Source organism: Python bivittatus, unplaced genomic scaffold, assembly GCF_059951505.1.
Source record: "Python bivittatus isolate LINGU-HERP-01145 unplaced genomic scaffold, Pbiv_v1 ctg000390_np1212, whole genome shotgun sequence".
Lineage (NCBI taxonomy): Eukaryota > Metazoa > Chordata > Lepidosauria > Squamata > Pythonidae > Python > Python bivittatus.
The window spans coordinates 2,563,901-2,587,437 of record NW_028277070.1 but is presented as its reverse complement, the minus strand read 5'-3'; the positions used below and the strand labels follow the sequence as shown (position 1 = coordinate 2,587,437).

At 53.7% G+C, this 23,537-nt stretch overlaps 1 protein-coding gene across 1 annotated transcript in view; it reads right to left on the bottom strand.

Annotated features, from left to right (window-relative positions):
* RTN4R (reticulon 4 receptor) overlaps positions 1-5,772 on the bottom strand; it is a 103,314-nt gene extending 97,542 nt beyond the window's left edge. The window contains exon 1 of the mRNA XM_088143843.1: positions 5,154-5,772. Within this exon, the coding sequence (XP_087999969.1) occupies positions 5,154-5,262 (109 nt within the window). The 5' untranslated portion in view covers positions 5,263-5,772. The remainder of the gene's footprint in view (positions 1-5,153) is intronic.
* Between the last annotated feature and the right edge of the window lie 17,765 nt (positions 5,773-23,537).

The window sequence follows — 23,537 nt, the reverse complement described above, 5'->3', positions numbered from 1 at the left end:
AGAAGAGGAGGAGGAACAGGAAGGAAGGGCAGGAGACAACAGTGGCTTAGACCTGCTTGGTGCCAAAGGGGCCCCACTAGTACACCCATCATTTGCTCTAGGCTGGAGATAGCTGACTTAGGAAACAGAGGTGGAACATTTAAATAACAACAGCAAAGTAACAACAAAAAATTAAAACAGTAAATGAAGCCCAGTAGTGAGGCTGCACACTGAGTTTTCAGGGTGGTTTGCTTTTAACTCTGACATTCCTCCTTTCTAGTTTACTTTACAGGTTCCGTTTGCTTGTCAGCAGTTTTTGACCATCGTGATCGTGTTTAAAATGGCTGGAGGGATCTTCTCCCCTTCCAGGGAATTCCGGGAAATGCAGTTCTGGGAGAAGAGGCACCGAGGTAACATTTAACCTCTACCATCAAATACATTTCTGAGATGATGGCGAAGATGATTCTGGCGTGGGGCACCATTAGAGTTACGTTATTAGAAAATCAGCAATGGTTCCACATACTCTTAACTGCTGTTCCACCTGCAGCTTGGAAGCTATTTGGCCAGATGACTTCTGGTAGGGCTCTGCGAGGGGTAAAAGCCGTTTGGAAGAGGGGTGCCCTGATGCCACCTGGGGAAGCCAGCCAGACTTTCTGCTCCCCCCCCCCCACACCCAGTAACTGCATATAAAGTACACTTAATGGCCGATTTAACTTTTACCAAAGGCCACTTTCTCATCTGAAACAGGGATGGGAAAAGGATCTTTTTAAAGCTGGCTCTTTGCATTTGATGGCAATTACACAGCATCCGAGAAAAGGGCACTCAATTTGTATCAATTCTGCACCCAGGAAAAGAAGATTCTGTGGCCTGTTAAATTAAGCTAATGTAATTTTCCTTATTGAAGAATAATCCATTCTTGTGTTTTTACTCATGCACAGGACTGTAGAGTGGGTTATTCAAACAAGAAAAAAAGTACTGTATGTGCGCTTATGTGGGCCTAATAGTTGCTTTTACTCTCTGGAAGAAAGTGTAAGATGTTGCTCACCCACAAGTTTCTCTCTCCTACTGTAAGGACTAGACCAGTGTTTCTCAACCTCGGCAACTTTAAGACATGTGGACTTCAACTCCCAGAATTCATGCTGGCTGGGGAATTCTGGGAGTTGAAGTCCACATGTCTTAAAGTTGCCGAGGTTGAGAAACACTGGACTAGACCAATGTTCTTTAAACACTGGCAACTTTAAGATGTGTGGATCAACTCCCAGAATTCCCCAACCACTGGAAACCCCTTTTTGCATGAAACAGAAAAAAATGAATTTATGATTTATAGTTTTGATGATTAGACAGGATTCTTCTTTAGAAAGAAGAGAGTTACGTGGTAACCACAGAGTAAGATGTAAATTTATAACTGGACTTATAACTGCTGTGAAGAAGATCAGAAGCGACTTCTTTGTATCTTTTTCCTTTGTTTTTCACTTTTTTTCCTTCCTGTGCTTTTAGCGTTCTCTTTGGTTTCTTCTTTCTTTCCTTTTTCTTACCTTATGTTAGCCTGCATTAGTTTTTAATCTTCCTTTTTAAAAAAATCTTTAACAAAAATTATATTTTAAAAAATGAAATGAAAACTGAGCTCCTCAAGATAAAACCTTCACTGCATTCTCCACCTTAAAATCAGGAGTATTGCAGGAGAGGTCAGAGAAGTTGCTGGCCACCACGGTGAAATCAAGGCCACTCCCCCCTTTTTTTACACATGTGGTGTGTACAAAAGAGGCAATGGCCACATCTTGGCTTTTTTAATTCCCCTCTGCTGCTTCCCTCACCCACCCACCCACCCAACATTGTGTTCCTCTGGCTTCAAAGCTTGCTCAGATCAGCAAATGGAGACTCTTCTGCACAGCTGGCCAGATAACAGGACTGGAAGAAGCGTGCAAGACTATCTGTCTAAGCTCTGGATCTCCTGGCCTGAAGATCGTGTGTTCTGCGTTGTGACTTTTCATCACGGCTTAGAAACCTACACAACAATTGGATTGCCCCTTAGTTTTGGGGGGCTGATCCTCTCTGCCTCCTCCCCCTCCTCTGTGTGTGTTTCAAAGACGAATTAGACATTTCTATTATAATAATAAAACCAAGCAACTTTCTGTTGCACTACTATGCTGTTTTTTATTATTACTACTTTGGAGATTAATACATGCCTTTGCTGAAATGATGTTGTGGGTCATTTATAAGTGATTTCACACTCATGCACACACAAACACAGCAGCCCTTATTTCCTCCTGGTAGACAGAGGCCCAAATACCTCCCCCTGCTTCTGTGGTTCCGGGCAACCAGGGTGCGTGTCCTTTCGTGGTGGGGGCGGGGGAAGAGCAAGGAAGGGAGGCTAAGCTGAGTGGTGGTCTACGATACCCTCCTCAAGAAGCGCAACACACAATCTTTCAGAGGCCTCTGGTCCTTTCACCAGCTAACAGAGGGGGGCAGAATACATATCCATACAATTCTGCGTCCCCAAGAGAACTTTTCCGAGCGGTTTAAGGCAAGCCATTGTCAGCAGCCAGCGAGAATGAATCAAGCCATCCTGCGATTCTGAGCCTTTGGGGTCCAACGGTCTCTCTGCTATCACAGTTGGGCATTTTTTCACAGACGTAGTGCTAAAGATTTCCCATTAATTGACTGATTAATTTAGCCCCGGTACCAGCTTCTTGACCGAGGCAAAAACAATCGAAAGCCGCCGGGTGTCTTGAAGGCACCCTGTGCTATTTCTGCTGCCAGGAAACAAGGAGGCGTCCAGCTTCCCAGCTGCATTGAACTCATATCCATAACCATCAACCACACAGGAGCGAAATGGCTGGAGAGAGAGAGAGCTCCAGAGCTAAAGCTTTCTAATGGACTCCCTGTAAAAACAGCCAAGGAGAGAGTGACTGAGCCAGGCAAACTGGGATAAGCCACGAGGATACTCAGGAATCTCCCCAAGCATTAAATGGAGGTCGGGGGGAAATAGCTCAGGGGGGAAACTCAAACAGCCCCCAATCTTAGGACGTCCAACCCCCTTTGCGAAGTTCTCAGGCTGGAGGGCTGCCATGTCTTTTCTTCCTGGCTCCCCCCGAAGAATTGCCCGCAGGTGATACCCCTTGGAAGGTGCTCTCCATTCCCCCCCTTGCCCCCACGAGCCAGATGCCTCCTCCTGCCGCTGCCCGCCAAGGCAATTAAATCACAGGCACTCCCTTGAAAGAGATCTCAGCCCCTTTCCTCTGGCAGGGTGAGATCTCCTCCAAGACCCAGCAGCCTTCGCACTGATTATACCCAGAGCTCCATTAAAAAAGTGGAACAAAAGCAATTCCCAGCCTACACAATATTTGTTCTCTTTGCATGAAATCTTTTCCCCTGAGCCTTAATCCAGTTTAGCACCTTTGACTAATGCATATTTCACATGAAACTGAGAAAAGTAACAATGCTGCGAGGAGGCAGAGGATTAACCTGGTTTGCTTGTTATGCCTCCAAAGGACACCTTTTCCTCCCCAAGCCCCACCCCACCTTTCAGGGCCATCAACCCCAAGCACCCACTCTTTCAATTAGCAGCCTGCACTCCCAATGGCTGGAGGCCAGCTGGTGCTTTGAGGCTTTATTCTCTGCCTCCCTTCACACATCCGCACCTCCATCAGGTGCCTGATTTAAAGAAACACTCAACCTCAGGGATATCCTACCAGCTGGAGGTCATATCTATCACTGCAATTAACAATAAAATGTGCTGTGGAGCAGCTAAATCCTTTAACGGGGGGAAAATAGCTTGCTCTCCTCTATCCATAAAGCACTTCCCTTGACCGAACCTGCTCTTTTCTGGATCCCCCGCTGGGAATGTCAGACGGTCCTGCCCTTTGGAAAATCACTGGAAACTTCGGCCAACTCTGTGGGCTTCACAGGCCAGGCTGTCTGGTCCTGCTCTGCAGGGGGGGGAGCACTCCTACTGCTCAAGTGGGGGGCTCCTCCCTGCCCCACCGCAGTCCTCCAGCCCTCCCAGGGACTCATCCTGGCCGAAGAGCAGTCCTCTCCCTTCAGAAAATGTCCAGCTAATTTCAGCCCGGTGTCCAGCCCCGGAGCCCCGCCGCCAAGAGCGGAAGAGACAGGTGGCAAGAGGAAGCCCGGCCCCCCTTCCGCCAAAGCCCGGGTCTTCCGCAGGGATCACCTCCTGCGGGTGGCAAGGAGGCTCCCCTCCCCTCCCTCCCCTCCCCTCCCTCCCCCGGCTCATCAGAAAGGCCCAGATGAAGGCGGGGGGCGCAAGGGGGGCGGGAGGCAGGGACAGCCGCCCTCCCCCGTCTCGGCCAGGCAGCGAACCTCTGCAGACACCTGCTGGAGCTGCAGAGCCCGGAGGCCACCGGGGAAGCTCTGGAGAAAGCCGGGGACGGCTGGGAGGGGACTTTCGGGGAAGGCCTGACGCGAGAGCGCTCCCGAGGTGGAGCACCTGCGCCGCCGAGGAAAGGGGGGAAAAACGGGGGGGGGGGGAGTTCCTGCCTAGAAATAAACGGTGCGGCGCTTTCCCGGCTGAGGAGACCGCAGAGAGCCCGCCCGCCCGCCTTTCGACGCCTTTGCCTCTAGCCGGGGGGAGACTCGCCCCCTCCCCAAACCGCCCCTGCCCACTGCGGTCCGCGGGCGCCGGGACAGTCTCCCCAAAACAAGGGGGGGAGTTTCCAGCGTCGGCGCCCCGGCCGCCAGTCGAGCCCTCCGGGCAGAGCTGAAGCGGGCAGCGGCGACCCTCGCGCCCGCCCTCGCCCGCTGTTCCGCAACGCCGGGCGCGCCTCGTCTCGCGCGGCAGCCTCCCCTTCCCCCAGCCCGTCGCTCGTGGGACCCGGTTTTCCCTCGCCGGCGCTGCCCGCCGCGCGCAGCTCCAGCCCAGCGCGCAACTCTGCGCCAAAGCGGCCAGGAGGCAGGACCGTCCCTGGCGCCCCAGGAACAGCCCGCCCTCCGCTCCCCGCTCCCCGCGGGCCCAGGAGCGGAGGCATCGCCCGGCCTCGCCCAGCTCGCCCGCCCGCCCGCCCGCCCCCTCGCGCGCCCAGTCGCCACCGGCCGGCCGCGCAAGCCAAACTTGCCAGGCGGAACTTCCCGCGCGCCAAGCCCGCCGGCGAGGCGAGGCGAGGCGAAGCGCGGCGCGGCGCGGCCCCCCCTCCGTCCCCCGGGTGCCCGCTGCCTACCTTTTGCGATCGCCCTCTTCATTTTAGGGAGTCGGGAAAGGCACGTCTCGGGGGGCAGCAATCCTTCCCCAACGGGGCGCGGGGGCGGAGAGGCGCGGCGGAGCCTCATGCAAACTTCCAGGCGGGCGCGGCGAGCGAGCGGCTGCCTCTGCCGGCGTCTCCGCGGAGGGCCGCCTGGCTCATCGGGCGACCGAGGCGCAGCAGTCCGGCGGCCGGAGCCAGCATCCAGGCGCAGGAGGGGGACCGGCGCGCGAGCAGCTCCTCGGTTCCCGCGGCAGGGCACCGATGCGGGCCGCCTCCCCGCGCGGCTCCCAGCCTCGGGCGACGCTTTCCGACCCCCTCCCGCCGCCCTCCCCGCCCCTTCCCTGGCTGCCGCGTCCGGGAAGGCGGGGCGCTGGGTCCCTGCTGGCAGCCGCGGGTGTGCCGAGCCGAGCCTGGGCGAGCGGGCGAGGCCGGCTTCGGCTGGGCAGGCGAGACCGAGGGCTGTAGGGCGTTTTATGGGATCACGTGGCTGGACGGGAGACGGTTCGGCCTAGATCGGGCTTACTGGCGGGGGGGCAGCAGGAGGGACTGAGGGAGGGAAGGAGGGAGGGAAGGACGGGGAGGCGGCGAGCGAGCGAGCGAGCGGGCGGCGGAGGGAAGGAGGGGCTGCCGCCGCCGCCGCCGCCGCGCGCTCTGCCGCGGGAGAGCCGGCGCCCCGAGCAGCGGACGCGCAGCCGCTGCGGGCAGGCTCGGTGACCCGCCGGCGGAGGAGCTGGCGCGCCCAGACCCGCGGCAGTTCGGCCCGCGGCGCAAGGGAGGCAGGGCCGGCCGCGCTCGGCGCCGGAGCCCCCGGCCGACCGGCTCCCCAGCGGAGGAGACGCCCTCCCGGCAGCAACGCGGAGGCGGCGCGGCGGACGGTAGCCGGGCTGCTCCGCTGTCCCGGGCGGCTCCGCGCCGGGCGCCGCTCATTCCTGGAGGGACGGTGCCACCTAAAGGCCGCCGAGGAGAGAGGCCGGCCCGGGTCCCGCCGAGAGCCGGCAGCCCCGCCGGGCGTCTCGGAGGGGACCGCTCCCGGGGCCCCGGGATCGCGCGCCGGGTTTTCGCACAGAGACGCGCAGCAGCTCCCGGTAGCGCGGGGGGCCGGGCTCCGCGGCTCCCCGCTGCGTCCCTGCCCGCGCCTTACCGCGAGGGGTGGCCGGGCGAGGGGGCTGCAGGCCGCCCGTCCAGCCGCCCGCGGGCGCGGCGTTTCTGGCAGCGCCGGCGGATTCTCGGCAGCCTCCGCGAGAAGCGCGCGCGGGGGACGCTCCGCGCCGGCTCCCGAGCTCCGCTCTGCTGCTTTCGGCGGCGTCCTCCTTTTACCGCCCTCCCGATGGCATCGGGGGCGCCGCAGCCGGGCGCGCCTCCTGGCGTCCCCGGGGCCCGGCGGGAAGGTGGCCGGGCGAAGGTGCCGCGCTCCCCGGGCCTTCGCCCCGCAGGCCGCCAGCCCCGTCCTTGCCAGCCGACGCAGCAGTGGTGACGGGGGCCCCGCAGCCGCGGTCCAGCGCAGCGGGAGGCGAGCGGGGAGGCGTTTGGGCCGGCTCGGGTAGACCTTCTCCGAACCGCGGGCGGGCGGGCGGGCGGGGACTGGGCCATTTCCAGCCACGGAGGCCCCTGCCCGTGACACCGGGGGAAGCGCTGCAGGGCCTGGATCTGGGACCTCCGTCTGGCCCCGCGGAAGCCGCTCTTCTCCCGCCCGCAGCCTAGAATCGGGGCGGGGGTGGGCGAGGGGGCTTAACGCGAGGAGGTCAGCGGCGTTCGGACGCTTGGCCCTCCCTTAGGGAGGCAGTGGGGGACGCGGGGGCTTCTCTGCAACCCCCCGCAGGATCGGCCCGCTGTCGGTCTGAGTCTTCCCTCTTGCGGCTTCTCAACCGCACCCAGCTGTGCCCGAGTCCGTTCACTTTTCGGGGCTCTGCTGCTGGCAGAGAGACCGATGGACTCCGGCCCTCTTTACCTGGCTTGTCTTGACACCGGGTCGGGTGAAAAAGAATGAACATGAAGACACACCAGGACGAAACAAAGGCAAAGACGCTTCCAAGTTGAGCCCAGCTTCTGTTACTTCCCCCCCTTTAGGGAGTCCTGTGAATATACTCTGTATTAGACACATCCATGGAGTTTTCTTGGCAACCTGCAAACCTGGCTTCTTGCTGCCCTCGGGATTTTTTTTTTTTTTAACTCCCCTGGTGATGGGTCAGCTGTAGGTCTTCCATCCAAAGGGTAGCCCTGCTTAGCTTCAGCTCAGACTAACGTACCCAGATGGTATTAGGGTACCAAGAGAGGCTTAATTTGGATATTTAAAGTAGCAATTCTTTAAAACTGAGCCCACTTTAAGCTTGAGGCTTGGGACAAATGGTTTTTCCTGCCTGCTGTTGCCTTCACAGAGAGTCTCCTCTAGCTGCAGTTGGGGAGATTCCAGGAAGTGGAGTAAAGCAAGAACCCCCTTCTTGCCTCCAAGAATTGGGATTTGGGACATGCCTGTGAGAGAGCAAGGCTATCAGGAAGGAGGGGGCACATTCCAGAAGGGGGAAGGAGATGGGAGACGACACAGTCCGGAGCAGGAGCATGGGAAGCAGAAGAGGTTCAGGATAGCCGCTCCCCAGAATCTCCCAGGGTAGATCCACTTTTGCATTAATACAGATTGAGTCTGGCAAGATTCTGTCTGTAAGGTGTAGGCAATTAAAGGAACTTGACTCAACTGGACTGTTTCACTGTTGTTCTTGGGCTGGGCCTGACAATGCCACCACTAAGGATGGAGGGTCCATGGGCTTGTCAGGGCATACGTTTCTGTTTGAGCAATTTATTTGTATGCCACCTAAGCCACCCTCTCTTCTGGCTCTGGTTCACTGCAAATCTCTTGCTGTCAGTGGCTGCTGTCCCACGAAGCAGTAAACCTTTGTCTGGTGACTTTGATCTTCATGTCTGCTGTGCACAGAGCTGGGCAGAGAAATCCTTCTGCGTTTTTCCCCTGTCTGCTCTCATTCAGTCTGATGAAATGGAATTTGCTCTTGGAATCTGTTTCAAAAGGGAATGCCTGTTGGGAAATTCTAGCTGGAGTGTGGCAACTTTGCATTTCTGATAATAGTCAAGGGTGTATGAATATTCCTTGTTTCGTGGTGTGCTCCTTTCTCCAACGGTTTGCAGGATCCCTAGCTTCCTTTCCCTTCCCAAGGGCAGCAGGAAACTATCCTCACTAAGGGCAGAGTCAACCCAGAAATCTGGTGGAGGATTTCAGAAGTGCTCCATTCTAAAATTGGACCCAGACATGGTCCTTTGGAGATCATCATTTATGGTTAATTGGTTGATTATGTGCCATCAAACCACTGTCAACTTTAGTAAACACATTTTCTCCATGATGATCTGTACATAACCTGGTCCTTCAGATTTCCAAAGGGGCACCCATCGCCCCTGTAACTGAGTTCACCCATCTTGCTGCTAGTCGTCCTCTTTCCCTCCACCTTTCCCAGTATTAAAGCCTTCTCCAGAAAACTGGGTCTTCGCATAATGTGTTTGAAGTACAGGTAGTCCTCAACTTATGACCTTTCGTTTAATGACCAAAGTTATGGTGGTGCTGAAAAAAATGACTTACAACTGGTCCTTGCACATATGACCATCACAGTATCCCCACAGTTACGTGGTCAAAATTTGGGTGCTTGGCAACCGGCATGTATTTACAACGGTTGCAGTGTCCCAGGGTCATGTGATCACCATTTGCAGCCTTCCCATGGGGCTTCCAACAAGCAAAGTCAATGGGGGAAGCTGGATTCGCTTAATGACCACAGCAAAAAAGGTTGTAAAATTGGACTCAATTCACTTAATGACCGCATCACTTAGCAACAGAAGTTCCAGTCCCAATTATGGTCATAAGTCAAGGACTACCTGTAGAATAATTTGAGCCTTGTCATTTGTGCCTCAAGTGAGATCTCTTGGTTGATTTGTTCAATGATCCATCAGTTTGTTTTCTTGACTGTCCACGGTATTCTCAGGAGTAGCTTCTCTACCACCAAAAGTGTCAATATTCTTTTTTTTCCTGCTTCTTCAAAGTCCAACTTACACTTCCATAGAATGTCACAGGAAATACCATGGCTGGCATGATTCTGATCTTTGCAAGTATAAACACATCACAGCATCTGAATATCTTTTCCAGGGCCTTCATGGCTGCTCTACCAAGAGCTAGTCTGGGGCGTATTTCTTGACTGCTTGTTCCTTTACTATTGGTGATTGATTCTAAAAGGCAGAAGCTATCCCCCACTTTGATATTTTCATTGCCAATTCTAAGGCTGTACCTGTTGTCATTACTTTGGTCTACTTTATATTTAATTTTAGTCCCATTTTTTCACTGTGCTCCTTGACTTTTATTACTAGAGCTTGCAGATCCTTGCATTTTCAGGTATCAGAATAGTGTTAGCAGCCTAGCGCAGATTATTGGTCTTTCTTCCTCCAATTTTAAAACCACACTCCTCTTCTTCCAATCTGACCTCCCTTAATATATATTCAGCACGCAGTTTGAATTATTGTTAAGGGGAGAGTATACAGCCTTGTCTCACTCCTTTGCCAACCTGGAGCCAGCCTGTTTCACCATTTTCTGTCTCTGCTGTGGCTTCCTGACCTGTATATAGGTTTCTCATGAGGGCAATGAGATGTTCTGGGATTCCCATTTTTTTAAGCACATTCCACAGCTTGACAAGATAGATACAATCAAAGGTGTTTCTACAATCAATGAAGCACATACTGACTTCTTTTGAGTATTCTTCAGCTTTCTCAATTATCTAACTTGTGTCAGCAATAACGTCTCATTTTCTTCAGCCTTATCTAATGCCAGCTTGAACATCTGACATCTCTTTTTCCATCTAGGGCTCTAATCTTTGTTGGATGATCCTAAGTATTATTTGCTAGCATGTGAATTTAAGTGATATGATAGTTTGCACACTCTATTAGTATTGGAAAGTAGACCTCTTCCAATCTGTTGGTCACTGTGTCATTTTCCATAGCTTAGTTAGAACGTTTACTGTTGCTTGCCATATTTCTGTGGGTATTCCATCAGTTCCTGTAGCCCTCCAAATTGGTGATGACCGAGTGCTAATCTAACTTCACCTTCTAGTACTAGAGGTTCTCACAAGCTGGGAATATCTTCTAAGTTATCTTGAACGTTGACGTCTCTACTGGGCAGTATTTCAGTATACTCCTTCCATCTTAGTTTGATCTCCCTTGAATTGGTTACTGTCTGTCCATTGGAATCCTTTAGCATACTAATTTGAGATTGGAATCTCCTTCTGAGTTCAGAGATCTTTTGAAAGAATTTCCTTGTTTTGTCATGTCTGTTTCCATCTTCAGTATCTTTATAGATGTTGTAATACTGCTTCTTGACTCTACTAACAGCTCTCTGAAACTCTTTGTTAAGTTCCTTCCTGAGATTTTTGTCTTTTTTGATGTCAGCCTTACGAGGTAGTCCAGACAAGAAGCACACCCAGGAGTGCTAGCTTTATGTTTATTGCAAGGTAACATTAACAGAATCTAGCAAGTCTGAAAGTACATCTCTCCCCCCTCACCTTTACAATCCAGGAAACTAGGGAGAGCCCCTTCTGAGACATTTGCCATCCTCCCATTCCTTCTGTGGGCTCAGCTGCCTCTTAACTGACCATTGTCTAGTTTGCAGCTCTTCCTCCTGTCTCCCAAGATCATTTCCTCACACCATTACACTTGGCTTTGGCAAGTTCCAAGGTTTGTTCTGATATCCAGTTTGCTTTCTTCCGTTCTTCATTTTTGGCAGTCTCTTTTCACATTTATCCTTAATGACTTCTTTAAGTTCATGTGGTTCTCTATCAATGAGGTTCAGGACTTCAAAGCAATTCTTGATGTTCTCCTTAAAAACTATTGGAATACCCGCAAGATCATGTTGTGGAAACTGGTTGGCTTTCTTCTTCTTTAGCTTAACTTGGAGCTTGCCTATAAGCAGTTTGTGATCTGTTCCACAGTCAGCACCTGGCCATGTCTTTGGTGCTATAACTGAGCTTCTCCACCTCCTTTTAGCAATAATATAGTCACTTTGATTTCTGTGTAGTCCATTTGATGATGTCCATGTATACAGGCATCGTTTTGGTTTATGAACTTGATCATAAAACTCATCCGCCTCCGCTTCTTCTGCATCGGTGGTTGGAGCATCAATGTGGATGATCTTCATATTAGGGTTGTCCGCAACATCTAATTTATATTATACAGTCATTGATTGCATTGTAGCCAAGTACTGTTCTTGATATACTCTTCCTAGCCATAAAAGCAATGCCATTCCTTCTTTGCTTTTCATGTCCTGAGCAATAAATTCCTTGACTGAAAGTGTCCAACTCCAGTCAGTTTCAATCTGCCGATCACCAGGATCTCAATGTGTAGTTATTTCATTTCATCTTTCACTGTGTGGAGCTTCCCCGGGTTCATGCTACTTACGTCCCACGTTCCCACCGTAATTCAGTCTTTGCAGCTTCGGATTTTCTTTTCCTGTATGGCAACATCAGCAGCTAGACCTCACGGAGGGTCCGATCTAGCCGTGTCATAAATACTGAAAGATCCTCAGCTCTTCCTCAGTAGCAGGTGAAGAGCCATCTGATCTGAGGGGCCCAACATCTGGCACTGTATCGTCAATCGTCTTATATTTTCTACCCATGTGGTTTTCTTGGTGAAAATACAGGAGTGGTTTACCATGGCCTTCTCCCGCGCAGTAAGCATGGGTGCCTTTGCCATCGTCACTAAAGTGATCCTCTGCCTCCGTCATCTTCCTCTATGGCTGCTGCCCGGAAGAGGTGCCTGCTTGCTTTAGCCGAGCAGCTGGGATGACCTTCATGCCTTGGGTGACAATATATATTCCAGCAGCTGGAAATATATGTTCTTGGCCTACGCACCCGGTGTTCTTCGCTCATTCCTCCCAGGACACACACACACACACACACCCACACACACACACACACCCCGCCATGATGAGGCAGCACAGCAGGACCGGGGAAGGGGGAGGTTAGTTTTATGGCATTGCTTAAATCCAACTGTAGTTTACTCAATAAACTAAACAAGCCTTGATATGATAGCCTGTGTGGACTGGATCAGCATAAAGTACTTTCTCTCCCCCCGCCCCATTCTTTTCTCATCTAATCCAGTACAGTAACAATATGTGGCAAATACAACAACACATCACCACAAAAGGGGTGGGGCTTCCGTTGTGATACTTCCAGTACCTGGAAAATGTTGAGTCTCTGGAAAAAAGGTTGGTCCCAAATCGCAGAGATTCAGGTTTTAAAGATCTCTTTCTTTTGATGGGTACACAGAGGGCGTGAGCCCAGCCTCTCACAACACACCGGACTAGGAGTCGAGTAATTCTGGCTGAGAACATTTCCTTTGCTAAAGAGCCAAGCTCTATTTGTCTGGGCATCAGTTATTATGGGAATACAGCAACACCAGTCTGTTGTGCAAACGTAGCTAGACAGAGGTATATAATACTTAAAAGTGTTGAGCTAGGATTAGGAAAAGCCCTCAAGCGTGAAGATGCACAGGGTGATTTAAGGACGGTCAGTATCACTCACCCCAACCTACCCAACAGGGTTGTTGTAGGAATAACATCAGAGGATGGAAGCAGACATATGCTACGTTGAGGTTCTGGAAGAAAGGTGGGATAAAATACAACAGTATAGATAATATGTATACACATTCCACCTTAAATCCAGCCACATAAAAAGGGGAGAAAAACAATATCCATTGTTTGTTAATAAGTTCATACAAATTGTCTTACTGCAGTGCTTTCCATAACTAAGTGGGACTTTTATTTATATTTTCTCTGTTTGCCTCAGCAATAGAAAAGAGACAAGCTGCACTTTTTATCCTACTGTTCCAATACATAATAAAAAGGCATTACCTTTCAACAAAATGTTTGCCATATTATCATTCTCTTTTCTATCTATATTTTTAAGTTTGGTCGTGCAAGCGCAGACACTCACAGAAACCACTCATCACTGACAAGAATAATCTTTTTTTCCATTTAAAGCATAGCTTTGAAGGTTCCGGTCAATAAATGAACAATCATGTCTAAATCTTCAAACAGAACCATATGTTGACATAGCAAAATAAAATAGCTTTTAGATCGAGAGGCAGTTCATAACTTGGATTGCTTTGAATTGGATTTGCAATAGAAACTCAGTACCTTGAGCTCTGAGAATGTGACCAAAATCTTCAGAATCACCAACTCTGCCTTGATCATTTCAGGAGAGTTTTATAAACCCATAATTTTATAAAGGCCATCCCTAGAATTCACAACCAAGGTTTTTGAGGGCTGCATGTTCATATCTAGTTCCAAACTGCCAATCATCATTACATCTACTTCCCAATTATGCTGGTTTCTATTTCCAATTCAATCTAGGTCACCAATTATGTTCCATATTTGGCTCATTTATTAGAGATCAATATGTCAAGCTGTGTACAATTACTAAAGGAGACACGTTTTCATGTTAATCAACTAACCATGCAAGTAACAGACAAGAAGCACAACACAGATGGTTGGTGTTACCCTATTTACGCAACTGTTCCTAGTATTTACTTATTTTCTCTAACTGGGGACCGAACCCCCTTCCACTCCCTTTCTTATTCAGATACCTGGTTTGGGGGAAACGTCATAAAATGCTGAGGCGACCTAATGGTAAGACGCTCGACAAATGGGAGGCGTTGTGGGAAGGAACGTTTTTTTCCATGGCAACCACCATGGAGGAAGGCTCCAAAAATGACTTATTCAAAAAAAAAAAAAAAGAGGGTGGCAAGAAATGGTTTAAGAAAAGGCACAACCTGTTTCGTATAGTGCCGTGCAGAAAAAATACCCAACTTTTTTTTTCTGATCTATTCGTATTCATTGAGATACAAGACTCATGTTTTAAAGGGTATTAAGTAATCCGGGACAGCGTGAAGCAGGCGCCAGGGCCCAACCGCTTCCAAAAAGGTTGCCCGCCAAGCTGCAGGGACCCGTCCGGGCAGTTGCAAGGCAGACTTGAAGGGATCTGTCTGTCTGTCCATCAATCATCAGCCATGGGTTTCCCCTTTCGGAGAAAATGCTGTGTCCCTTTTGTAAGATTTGCCCCGTTCGCAGAGAAACTCTCGTGACACGTGTGGTTCACAAAGAAGGTTTACTCATGCGTAATGTAGTAGTCACAAGCAAAGCCAGGACTGGCTTGGTACAATTGCATCACTTGTTATATTCCCCCCTTCCTGCGCTTTTTCCCGCCTCGTGATCGCGTTGCAGCTGTGGACTATTGGGCCCCCCAATGTCCCCCTTGATCGTTCATGATGGCAGGGTCGGTCAGAGTCCATTGTCCTTGATTGCCAGTCCCCCTCCGGCTGGGTTGGTCCCTCCCTGCTACGTGCAGACCCGCGGGTTCTGTGCTGCGTTGCGATCTTGTTTCGCTGCCCTGCGGCCCCGTTCCTTGCATGCTCGCGCCGTTATCAGTTCATAGTTAAAAGCTTCCGCTGTGGTTTTCCTGTTTAGCTGGCCGCAGGTGGCTCGTTAATTAGCGGCGCTTTCGGTTCCTCTTTTCCCCGCTAGCTACCGCCGGTGGATTCCGCGTGGTCTGGTTGCGAGCTTCCCTGCAGCCCCGTGCTTCCCTGAAGCCTCGTGCTGACCGAACCTGACATGCCGCCCCCCTGAAGACAACTCCCCCCCCTCGGTTCTATTTTGGCTTCCCGGGGTATTTACTGTAAAAGTCCCGCACTAGGTCCGGCGCCCTTATGTGGGTTTTACTCACCCATTCGCTGTGGGACTTGGGGAAATGTTTCCATTGCACTAGGAGCTGGGTCTGCCCCTTGTGCCTCCGGGCGTCCAGTATCCGGTTGATTTTGAAGTGCTGCTCCCCCCCGACCATGATGGGTGGCGGTACTCCCTCCGCCTTGTGCCAGGCGTTCCCCGGCTGGTGCAACTTTAGCAGGCTGCAATGGAACACCGGGTGGATCTTCCCGAGGCTTTTCGGGAGCGTCAGCCTGACGGTCACCGGATTGATGACCTCCGTAATGGGGAACGGCCCCACAAACCTCGGGCTGAGTTTTGTCGATGCCTGGTGCGTCTTTAGGTTTTTGGTTGACAGATACACCTGGTCCCCCACTTTCCACTTTTCCTCGGGGAGCCTCTTGCGGTCCGCGTGCTTCTTGTAGTCGGCTTTGGCTCTTTGCAATGCCGCGTGCGCCGCTCGCCGGGTCTCGTCGATTTGGGCGAACCAGGCGTCCAGGGAGTTGATCTGGGATTCCGGCTGAGGCAGCTCCGGCATGGGGACGAAATCTCTCCCGGTGGCTACTTTGAACGGAGAGAACCCGGTACTCTTGTGGACGGCGTTGTTGTATGCCACCTCCGCGAATGGTAGTAGCTCCGCCCAATCGTCCTGTTGGTGCCCCACGTAGCAGCGCAGGTACTGTTCGAGCCCCCCGTTCAGGCGTTCCGTGGCTCCGTCCGTCTGCGGGTGCGCCGCGGAGGATAGGGCTTGTTTCGTCCCCACCCGCTTCAGGAACTCCCGCCAGAACCGCGCGATGAAGTTGCCGCCCCGATCGCTGACGACCCGTCGAGGTGCGCCGTGGAGTCGGTAGACATGTTGCACGAACAGTCTTGCCAGCCCCTCGGCCGTGGGGACTCGCCGGCACGCTACAAAATGCGCTTGTTTGGAGAATAAGTCCGTGACCACCCAAATGGCGGTCTTCCCCTTACTCTCCGGGAGCTCCACTATGAAGTCCATGGCGACCTCTTGCCAAGGGCCGTCGGGTTCCGCTACCGACTGGAGTAGGCCTCTAGGTTTGCCTTTGGCTCCTTTCGCTGTCGCGCACACCGGGCAACCCCCCGAGTACGCCTCCACGTCCTTCCGGAGCGTGGGCCACCAAAACTGCCGCCGGATTAAGTGGAGTGTCTTTACGAAGCCGTAATGCCCCGCGCTCCGGCTGTCGTGGGCTCTCTCCATGACCTCCCGTCGGCAACCCTCGGGCACGTACAGCTTTCCTTCGTGCCACCACAACCCCTCTTGGCCGGTTAGCGCCTCTCGGTTCTGCTTGAGCCAAGCGTCCCGCTCCGCCGCCTCCGCGAACCCTTGCCTTACTTCAGGCACCGCGTCCCGTCGCTCCCCCTTGGTCTGGCTTCGGGTCACCGCCTTTGCAGCCAGTCTGCTGGCAGGGATGATGGAGTCCATGATCTCCTCCCGTAGGCTGGCGTGTTGGGGCATGCGAGACAGTCCATCCGCTAGGAAGTTGCGCTTCCCGGGGATGTGTTTCAGTGTGAACCTGAACCTCCCGAAGTATTGGGACCACCGTGCCTGTTTGGGGGATAGCTTACGCGGGGTCTTCAGGGCCTCGAGGTTCTTATGGTCCGTCCACACCTCGAACGGTTCAGTTGCCCCCTCCAGTAGATGCCTCCACGTGGCCAGCGCCCACTTGACCGCGTACGCCTCTTTCTCCCACACCATCCACCTCCTCTCCGTCTCGGTGAATTTGCGGGAGGCGTAGGCGCACGGGTGGATGGCCCCCTCCGGGCTGGGTTGGAGCAGGACTGCCCCCGTTGCCACGTCTGATGCATCCACTTGGATTATAAACCGCCGGTCTGGGTCGGGATGGCGCAGGATCGGCTCCGCGGTGAACCGCCGTTTTACTTCCTCAAACGCCCCCTGGCATTCTGCAGTCCACGCGAGTGCCATGCTGGGCTTGGGGGGTTTCCCAGTGCCCTTGGTTTTTAGCAGGTCGGTTAGGGGAAGGGCGATTTGGGCGAAGTTCGGGATGAACTGACGATAGAAGTTCGCAAACCCTAGGAAGCTTTGGAGTTGCGTCCGGGTTCGCGGCGCTTCCCAGCCCACGACATCCCTTACTTTCGCCGGGTCCATCTCAATTCCCCGGCTGGATATTCAGTAGCCGAGGTAGTCTAGTTGCTCTCGATGGAACTCGCATTTCGAGAGCTTTGCGTACAGCTGTGCCTTCAGCAGTCTCTGGAGCACCGTGCGCACCAGGCTCACGTGCTCCGCCAGGGTCTCGGTGTAGATGAGGATGTCGTCCAGGTAGACCAGGACGCCCCGGTAGAGTAGGTCGTGCAGCACCTCATTTATTAGCTGCATAAATACCCCCGGGGCCCCTTTTAATCCGAACGGCATCACGGAAAACTGGTAGCTTCCGAGCGGGGTGTTGAACGCCGTCTTCCACTCATCTTTTGCGCGGATCCTGACTCTGAAGTAGGCTTCGCGCAAGTCCAGTTTTGTGAACACCCTCCCCTTCGACAGATGCGACATCAAGTCCTTCATCAGGGAAAGGGGGTATTTGTACTCCGTGCTGATTGCGTTCAGCCCCCGGTAGTCTACGCACATACGGAGCGAGCCATCCTTCTTCTCCCGGAATAACACCGGGGCCGCTAATGGTGACTTCGCGGGTTGGATGAATCCCCGCGCTAGGTTCTTGTCTATGAACTCGCGCAGGGCCCCCATCTCCCTCCTCGACAGGGAGTACATTTTCGGCTTAGGCAGGGTCGCTCCTGGCTCTAGCTCGATGGCGCAATCACTGGGCCGGTGTGGTGGGAGCTGGTCGGACTCCTTCTCCCCGAACGCTGCCGCCAGGTCTCGATACTGCCTTGGGATTCCGCCGCCCGTCGGGGGTTCCCCGGGTCCGGCCCCTCGCTTTGCGGTCGCCTCGCCAGTCGCCGCTGCCTCCCCTCGCCTCGGGATCGTGGCGGGTCTCCGGCGTCCCGGCGCTGCTGCTGCTGCTGTTGCCGCCCGGGTCTCGGGCCCCATCTGCTCTCGCCCCGTCTCCCGGTGTCCCGGACCCTCCGCTTGCCCGCCGGTGGTTGCGGCTGCCTCCGTCTCCACGGCTCGGTCCCCTCTGCTCTCGCCCCTCGCCGGTCTGTCGACCCCGAACCGCACTGCCTCCGCCGCCCAGTCGACTCGTGGATTCCGCCGCCGCAGCCACGCCAAGCCGAGTACCACCGCGTAGTCGGCCACCGGGACCACCACAAACCTCAGTTCTTCCCGGTGACTCCCGATCGTCATCTGGACCAGCTCGGTGTAATACTGAGCTGGCCCCCCCCCTGCCAGCGTGCCATCTAGCTGGCTGAATGAAATGGGCTCCCGGAGGCGCCTCAGCTGTAGCCCGAGCCCCGAGACCACCGCTGGGTGCATCAAGCAGTGGGTGCAGCACGAGTCCAGTAGCGCCCGTAGTTGCGCCTCCCCTCCGGATCTCACCCCCCGGACGTGTATCCTCACCCGGAACGGTGGGCAGTCCTCGTCTCCTATTGGGTCCGCGCGCCTCGACTCCCCTGCTCGCACTGGGACGCCGTTCAGTGCGAGCGTGCCTCGTTTCCCGCCGGCTCCGAGTCCTCTCCGGAGGATGCTGTCTCCGGGGTCGACCACCCCCCGCGTCCTTTCTCGGTCACCGCCGCCACTGCCCCCTTCCGCGGTCGGTCACCGGTCCTTTTCCCGTTCGCACGCGGGGTTTTGACTTCGGGCCGTGGTGGGGCGCCTTCCCGCTCCGTCGGGCACTGCGCCGCTCGGTGGCCTCTGCCTCCGCATCGGAAGCACAGATTCGGGGCTCTGGTCGCCTCTCGCCTCCCGGTGGACTGCCGCCGACCGCTCCGCCTCTCCTCGGGGGTCCTCTCCCTCGGCTGGTCCCTCGTCTGGTCCCGTCGTCTTGTGCTCTGTTGGATCTGCCGCCACGCCGATTCCGCCGTTCCGGCCAGCCAGATCCAATCCTTCACTGTGGACGGGTCGTCCCGCCCCAGTGCCCGTTCCAGGATCTCTGGGTTGAGTCCCCTCTTAAAATACTTCACCTTCAGGGACTCCAGCCAGTCCGCGAGCTTCTCGGCCAACCTCCGGAACTCCAGGGCATATTCCGATACCGATTTGCCCCGCTGTCTGAACTGTAGGATGTCGTCCTCCGCCCGCTTGGCGCTCAATGTGTCCTCGAATCTGTCCCGGAGCGCCTGCATGAAGTCCGGGAAACTCCGTAGTTCCGCCGCGTTGGCATCGTACAGCCCGATCACCCAGCTGGCTGCTTGGCCATCTAGCAGCTCGGCCACGTAGGATACCCTGTCCTCGTCTCTAGCGAATAGGTGACCACCCCTCTGCATGAACCCCCTGACGTGTGTCAGAAAGTGCGGCAGCTGTTCGGGGTCCCCTGAGAACTTCCCAGTGATACCTCGAAGTCTCAGGGTGTCTGCCGCCCGTTGGTCCTCCGACCGGGGCGCCGTGGGTGGTGCCGGCGGGGGTGCCGGACCGCCCCCCCTGTCGCTCGCCTCCTCGTTCACCGCCGGTGGCCCCACTCTCTGTAGTAGGGTCTGGAGCATCGCCTCCACGGCGTCTAGGCGTCGCTCGACTCTCTCCTCTAGTCGGGCGAATTTCTCGCTCCACTCCTGGTTCCGGAACCCCGAACCCCGGGTCATCGTAACGCCTGAACCGTCTGGTCCTTGGTTCACGCCCATCGACCACCGCTCGGATGGAGGGCACCCGGCCCTGGCCGCTGCCCCGTCGCTCCCGGGTGGCTCCGACCGCCCTTCCGCGAGCCTGGATTCCTCGCGCTCCAGCTGACCCACGGATTCCTCGTCGCTGGTCATGCCTGTATTGAGAAAGAAAACGCTCCTCGGTGGTACCGGGTAGCGCTGACGGTGAGTCCTGGCTTTATGTAAGATTTGCCCCGTTCGACAGAGAAACTCTCGTGACACGTGTGGTTCACAAAGAAGGTTTACTCATGCGTAACGTAGTAGTCACAAGCAAAGCCAGGACTGGCTTGGTACAATTGCATCACTTGTTATATTCCCCCCTTCCCGCGCTTTTTCCCGCCTCGTGATCGCGTTGCAGCTGTGGACTATTGGGCCCCCCAATGTCCCCCTTGATCGTTCATGATGGCAGGGTCGGTCAGAGTCCATTGTCCTTGATTGCCAGTCCCCCTCCGGCTGGGTTGGTCCCTCCCTGCTACGTGCAGACCCGCGGGTTCTGTGCTGCATTGCGATCTTGTTTCGCTGCCCTGCGGCCCCGTTCCTTGCATGCTCGCGCCATTATCAGTTCATAGTTAAAAGCTTCCGCTGTGGTTTTCCTGTTTAGCTGGCCGCAGGTGGCTCGTTAATTAGCGGCGCTTTCGGTTCCTCTTTTCCCCGCTAGCTACCGCCGGTGGATTCCGCGTGGTCTGGTTGCGAGCTTCCCTGCAGCCCCGTGCTTCCCTGAAGCCTCGTGCTGACCGAACCTGACACCTTTAATCTGGTTTAGGGACCCAAAGAAAGGGGAAAGGGGTGCATTTGATCCCACCACCCACAATCGGATTTAGACTAATGTTTAAATGGAAGACTAATGTTTCTTCCATTTCTTTCCAAGCAAAAGATACTGAAAATATCCTCCTGGGGGCAGGTGGCCTTTCTGCCCACCTTGAGCAAGGAGGAGGCCAAAGGGTGCATGGCGCTCATCCCATCCTTCTCCTCGGCAGCCTGCAGCCTCCCTGGCTTCTGACTCCAGGGAGGGACACACACATACCCCTCCGAGATTTTTCAAACAGGGAAGTGCGCCAGCACTTAGCAGGGAGGCCTGCAGTGGGAGATGCGTCCCAGAAAACGTGAGACCCGAAGGAGCCCAATCTCCACCACTTGTAAGAAACCCCCCCCCAAAAAAGTCCTTGCATTCAGCACACATAATAATTCTTGATCCCTCACACCCCTTTGCTCAACCAGGGTTGGCTGAGAGCAAAGGGGCGGGGGCTGTTACAGGTAGGACATGCAGGGGGGCAAGACCAAACGTGGAGATCTTCCTCTGTCTCAGACTCCCCGCAACTTTATGGCTCTATCAGCAGGAAGGGTTTCTGCTGCCTGAATGCAGGAGAGGATCAACAGCGAAGTACATCACATCCTTAAAGGAATCCTCCAAACCAATAACTGCAGTCATAAATATAGTAGCTGTCCCAGGCTGACCTATGTGTGTGACATAGGCCTATTCACTTGGTACTATTGTGTCACCAGATTTGGTTTTTGGTCTCCCAAAATATTAAGCCCAACTCCAATGACTAAAGGGGTCTCCCCAGGTCCCTGCAGGCCTGAGCCGTTGCGTGAACTCTGGGACATCACACAAACAGGCCTTGGGCTGAACCAAAAACAGGTATCAAGGTTGGCATGGTGCTGAGCAAAAAGAATGAATTCATAAATCCCATGGAAAGAGAGAGGAGGAAATTCTTCCCAAATTTCCGTAAAGGGATTTCCAGAAATCCCATGGAAAGAGAGAGGCGGAGAGTCTTCCCAGAGGGTTTTCCAAGGGATTTCTGTAAAGGGATTTCCATAAATCCCATGGAAAGAGAGAGGCGGAGAGTCTTCCCAGAGGGTTTTCCAAGGGATTTCCATAAAGAGATTTCCATAAATCCCATGGAAAGAGAGAGGAGGAAAGTCTTCCCAGAGGGTTTTCCAAGGGATTTCCATAAAGGGATTTCCATAAATCCCATGGAAAGAGAGAGGAGGAAAGTCTTCCCAGAGGGTTTTCCAAGGGATTTCCATAAAGGGATTTCCATAAATCCCATGGAAAGAGAGAGGACGAAAGTCTTCCCAAAGGGTTTTCCAAGGGATTTCAGTAAAGGGATTTCCATAAATCCCATGAAAAGACCAAGGAGGAAAGTCTTCCCAAAGGGTTTTCCATGGGATTTCCGTAAAGGGATTTCCATAAATCCCATGGAAAGACCGAGGAGGAAAGTCTTCCCAAAGGGTTTTCCATGGGATTTCCGTAAAGGGATTTCCATAAATCCCATGGAAAGACCGAGGAGGAAAGTCTTCCCAAAGGGTTTTCCATGGGATTTCCGTAAAGGGATTTCCATAAATCCCATGGAAAGACCGAGGAGGAAAGTCTTCCCAAAGGGTTTTCCAAGTGAGGAAGTGACAGCAACCAAGGGGGCTGCAGAGGGATGGAAAGATGAGCAGCAGAATGAGGCATCACCATCGGCAGCCTCCTCTCTGTCTTGTGGCCAACTTGCCAACTCAAAAACACCCCTGAGAATTTTGAAAGGGATCCTCAAGCATTCTGAGAATTGGGTTGCCTCTTCTGCAGGGAAACGACATTTCAGACAAATTACAAGGCTTTGTGCTTGGAAGGAAGGTTCCAGGACTATGGCTTTTGAGCCCTGAACATCGCAAGCCGGATTTGCATCACAGCGACTTCATTGTGGTGCTTCCACGGCTTGGAAGGGAGCCAATTTCTCAGATCTCTAGGAGACACCTTGCTTTGGTGGAATAATTATATGTTCATATCTCCCTAATTCTTAATTATACTGTGATGCACACTTCTCCTTCAACTCAGGAGTCTGACTGAAGTGCTGCTTTTCCATTGTATTGACATTCACACATCAAGAGAGAGGAAAGCTGATGCAGCCCGGGGGGGGGGGGGAGACCAGCAGAAGAAGAACTTCGTCTTCCTAGTTCTCCTGCCATTGAAGCCGTTGGGCCTCCATGCTATCCTGCCCATGTGCCATAGTACTCCGAGGATACCTCAAAACCCGGGGTGAACCTCAGCATCCCTCGTGATTTGGCTGGGAGCTGCAATGAAGATTAAGGCCTTGACAGCCCTCCATCAGAGTAGGATCCTAGCTGGGCAATCAATGGCCTGGCCCCTCGTCTCCCCACTTGCATCCCTGGCTGCCTGCAGACTAAGATCATTTGTCACAGAAGCCAAAATAAAAAGGGCAACCATCAAGTTGACCTTAGTCAGAGTCACTGAACTGGGGATCAGACGCACACCTTAAGCTTTCCAAAGCAACCAATGGATTCCAAAGACTACGGGGAGGTGGGGGGCAGAAGAGGCTTTGGCAACCAATGTGAATTGCTTGGCTTACCCACTCTGGTGGGGAGGAGGTGGGTGAAAGAGCATCTGGTTTTCCTTACCCTCCTCTCCAGAAGCAGCATGGCATGTCTTGGCTTTGAAGCCACAGCCGTGCAGAAACCTTGGCCTGGCTTTATAAGAAAGGCTCAACGGTTTTGCAAGCGGTAGAGCCCCTCCTTAGATCTGCCTTTCTCACCTGGGCACCTTCGAGCTATGTTGGGGGTAGGTTCGCAAACTTCTGGGAGTTGTAGCTGCGGGGATCCCCAAACTTTGACTTGGCTACTAAGGCCCACTTAACCTGTAGAGTCTATACTACTCGTGCTTTTAAAAATCCAGCTGGTCAAGTTCTGGCTAGGCTTTTGCAGAAGGAACCAGGAACTCTGAGCAGGGTCTGAGGCCAACCTTCATTAGCCAGATTCAAGCAGGAAATGAGGCCGCCAACAAAGTCATGGCCGGGTTCACCCAATGTATGAACCACCAGCCAGCCAATCTCTTGCTGCTGCAAATAAAAGACTGGAGATCGGGAGATTTTTATGAGACCTCAGTGACTGCCTTCAGGCTAAAAAAT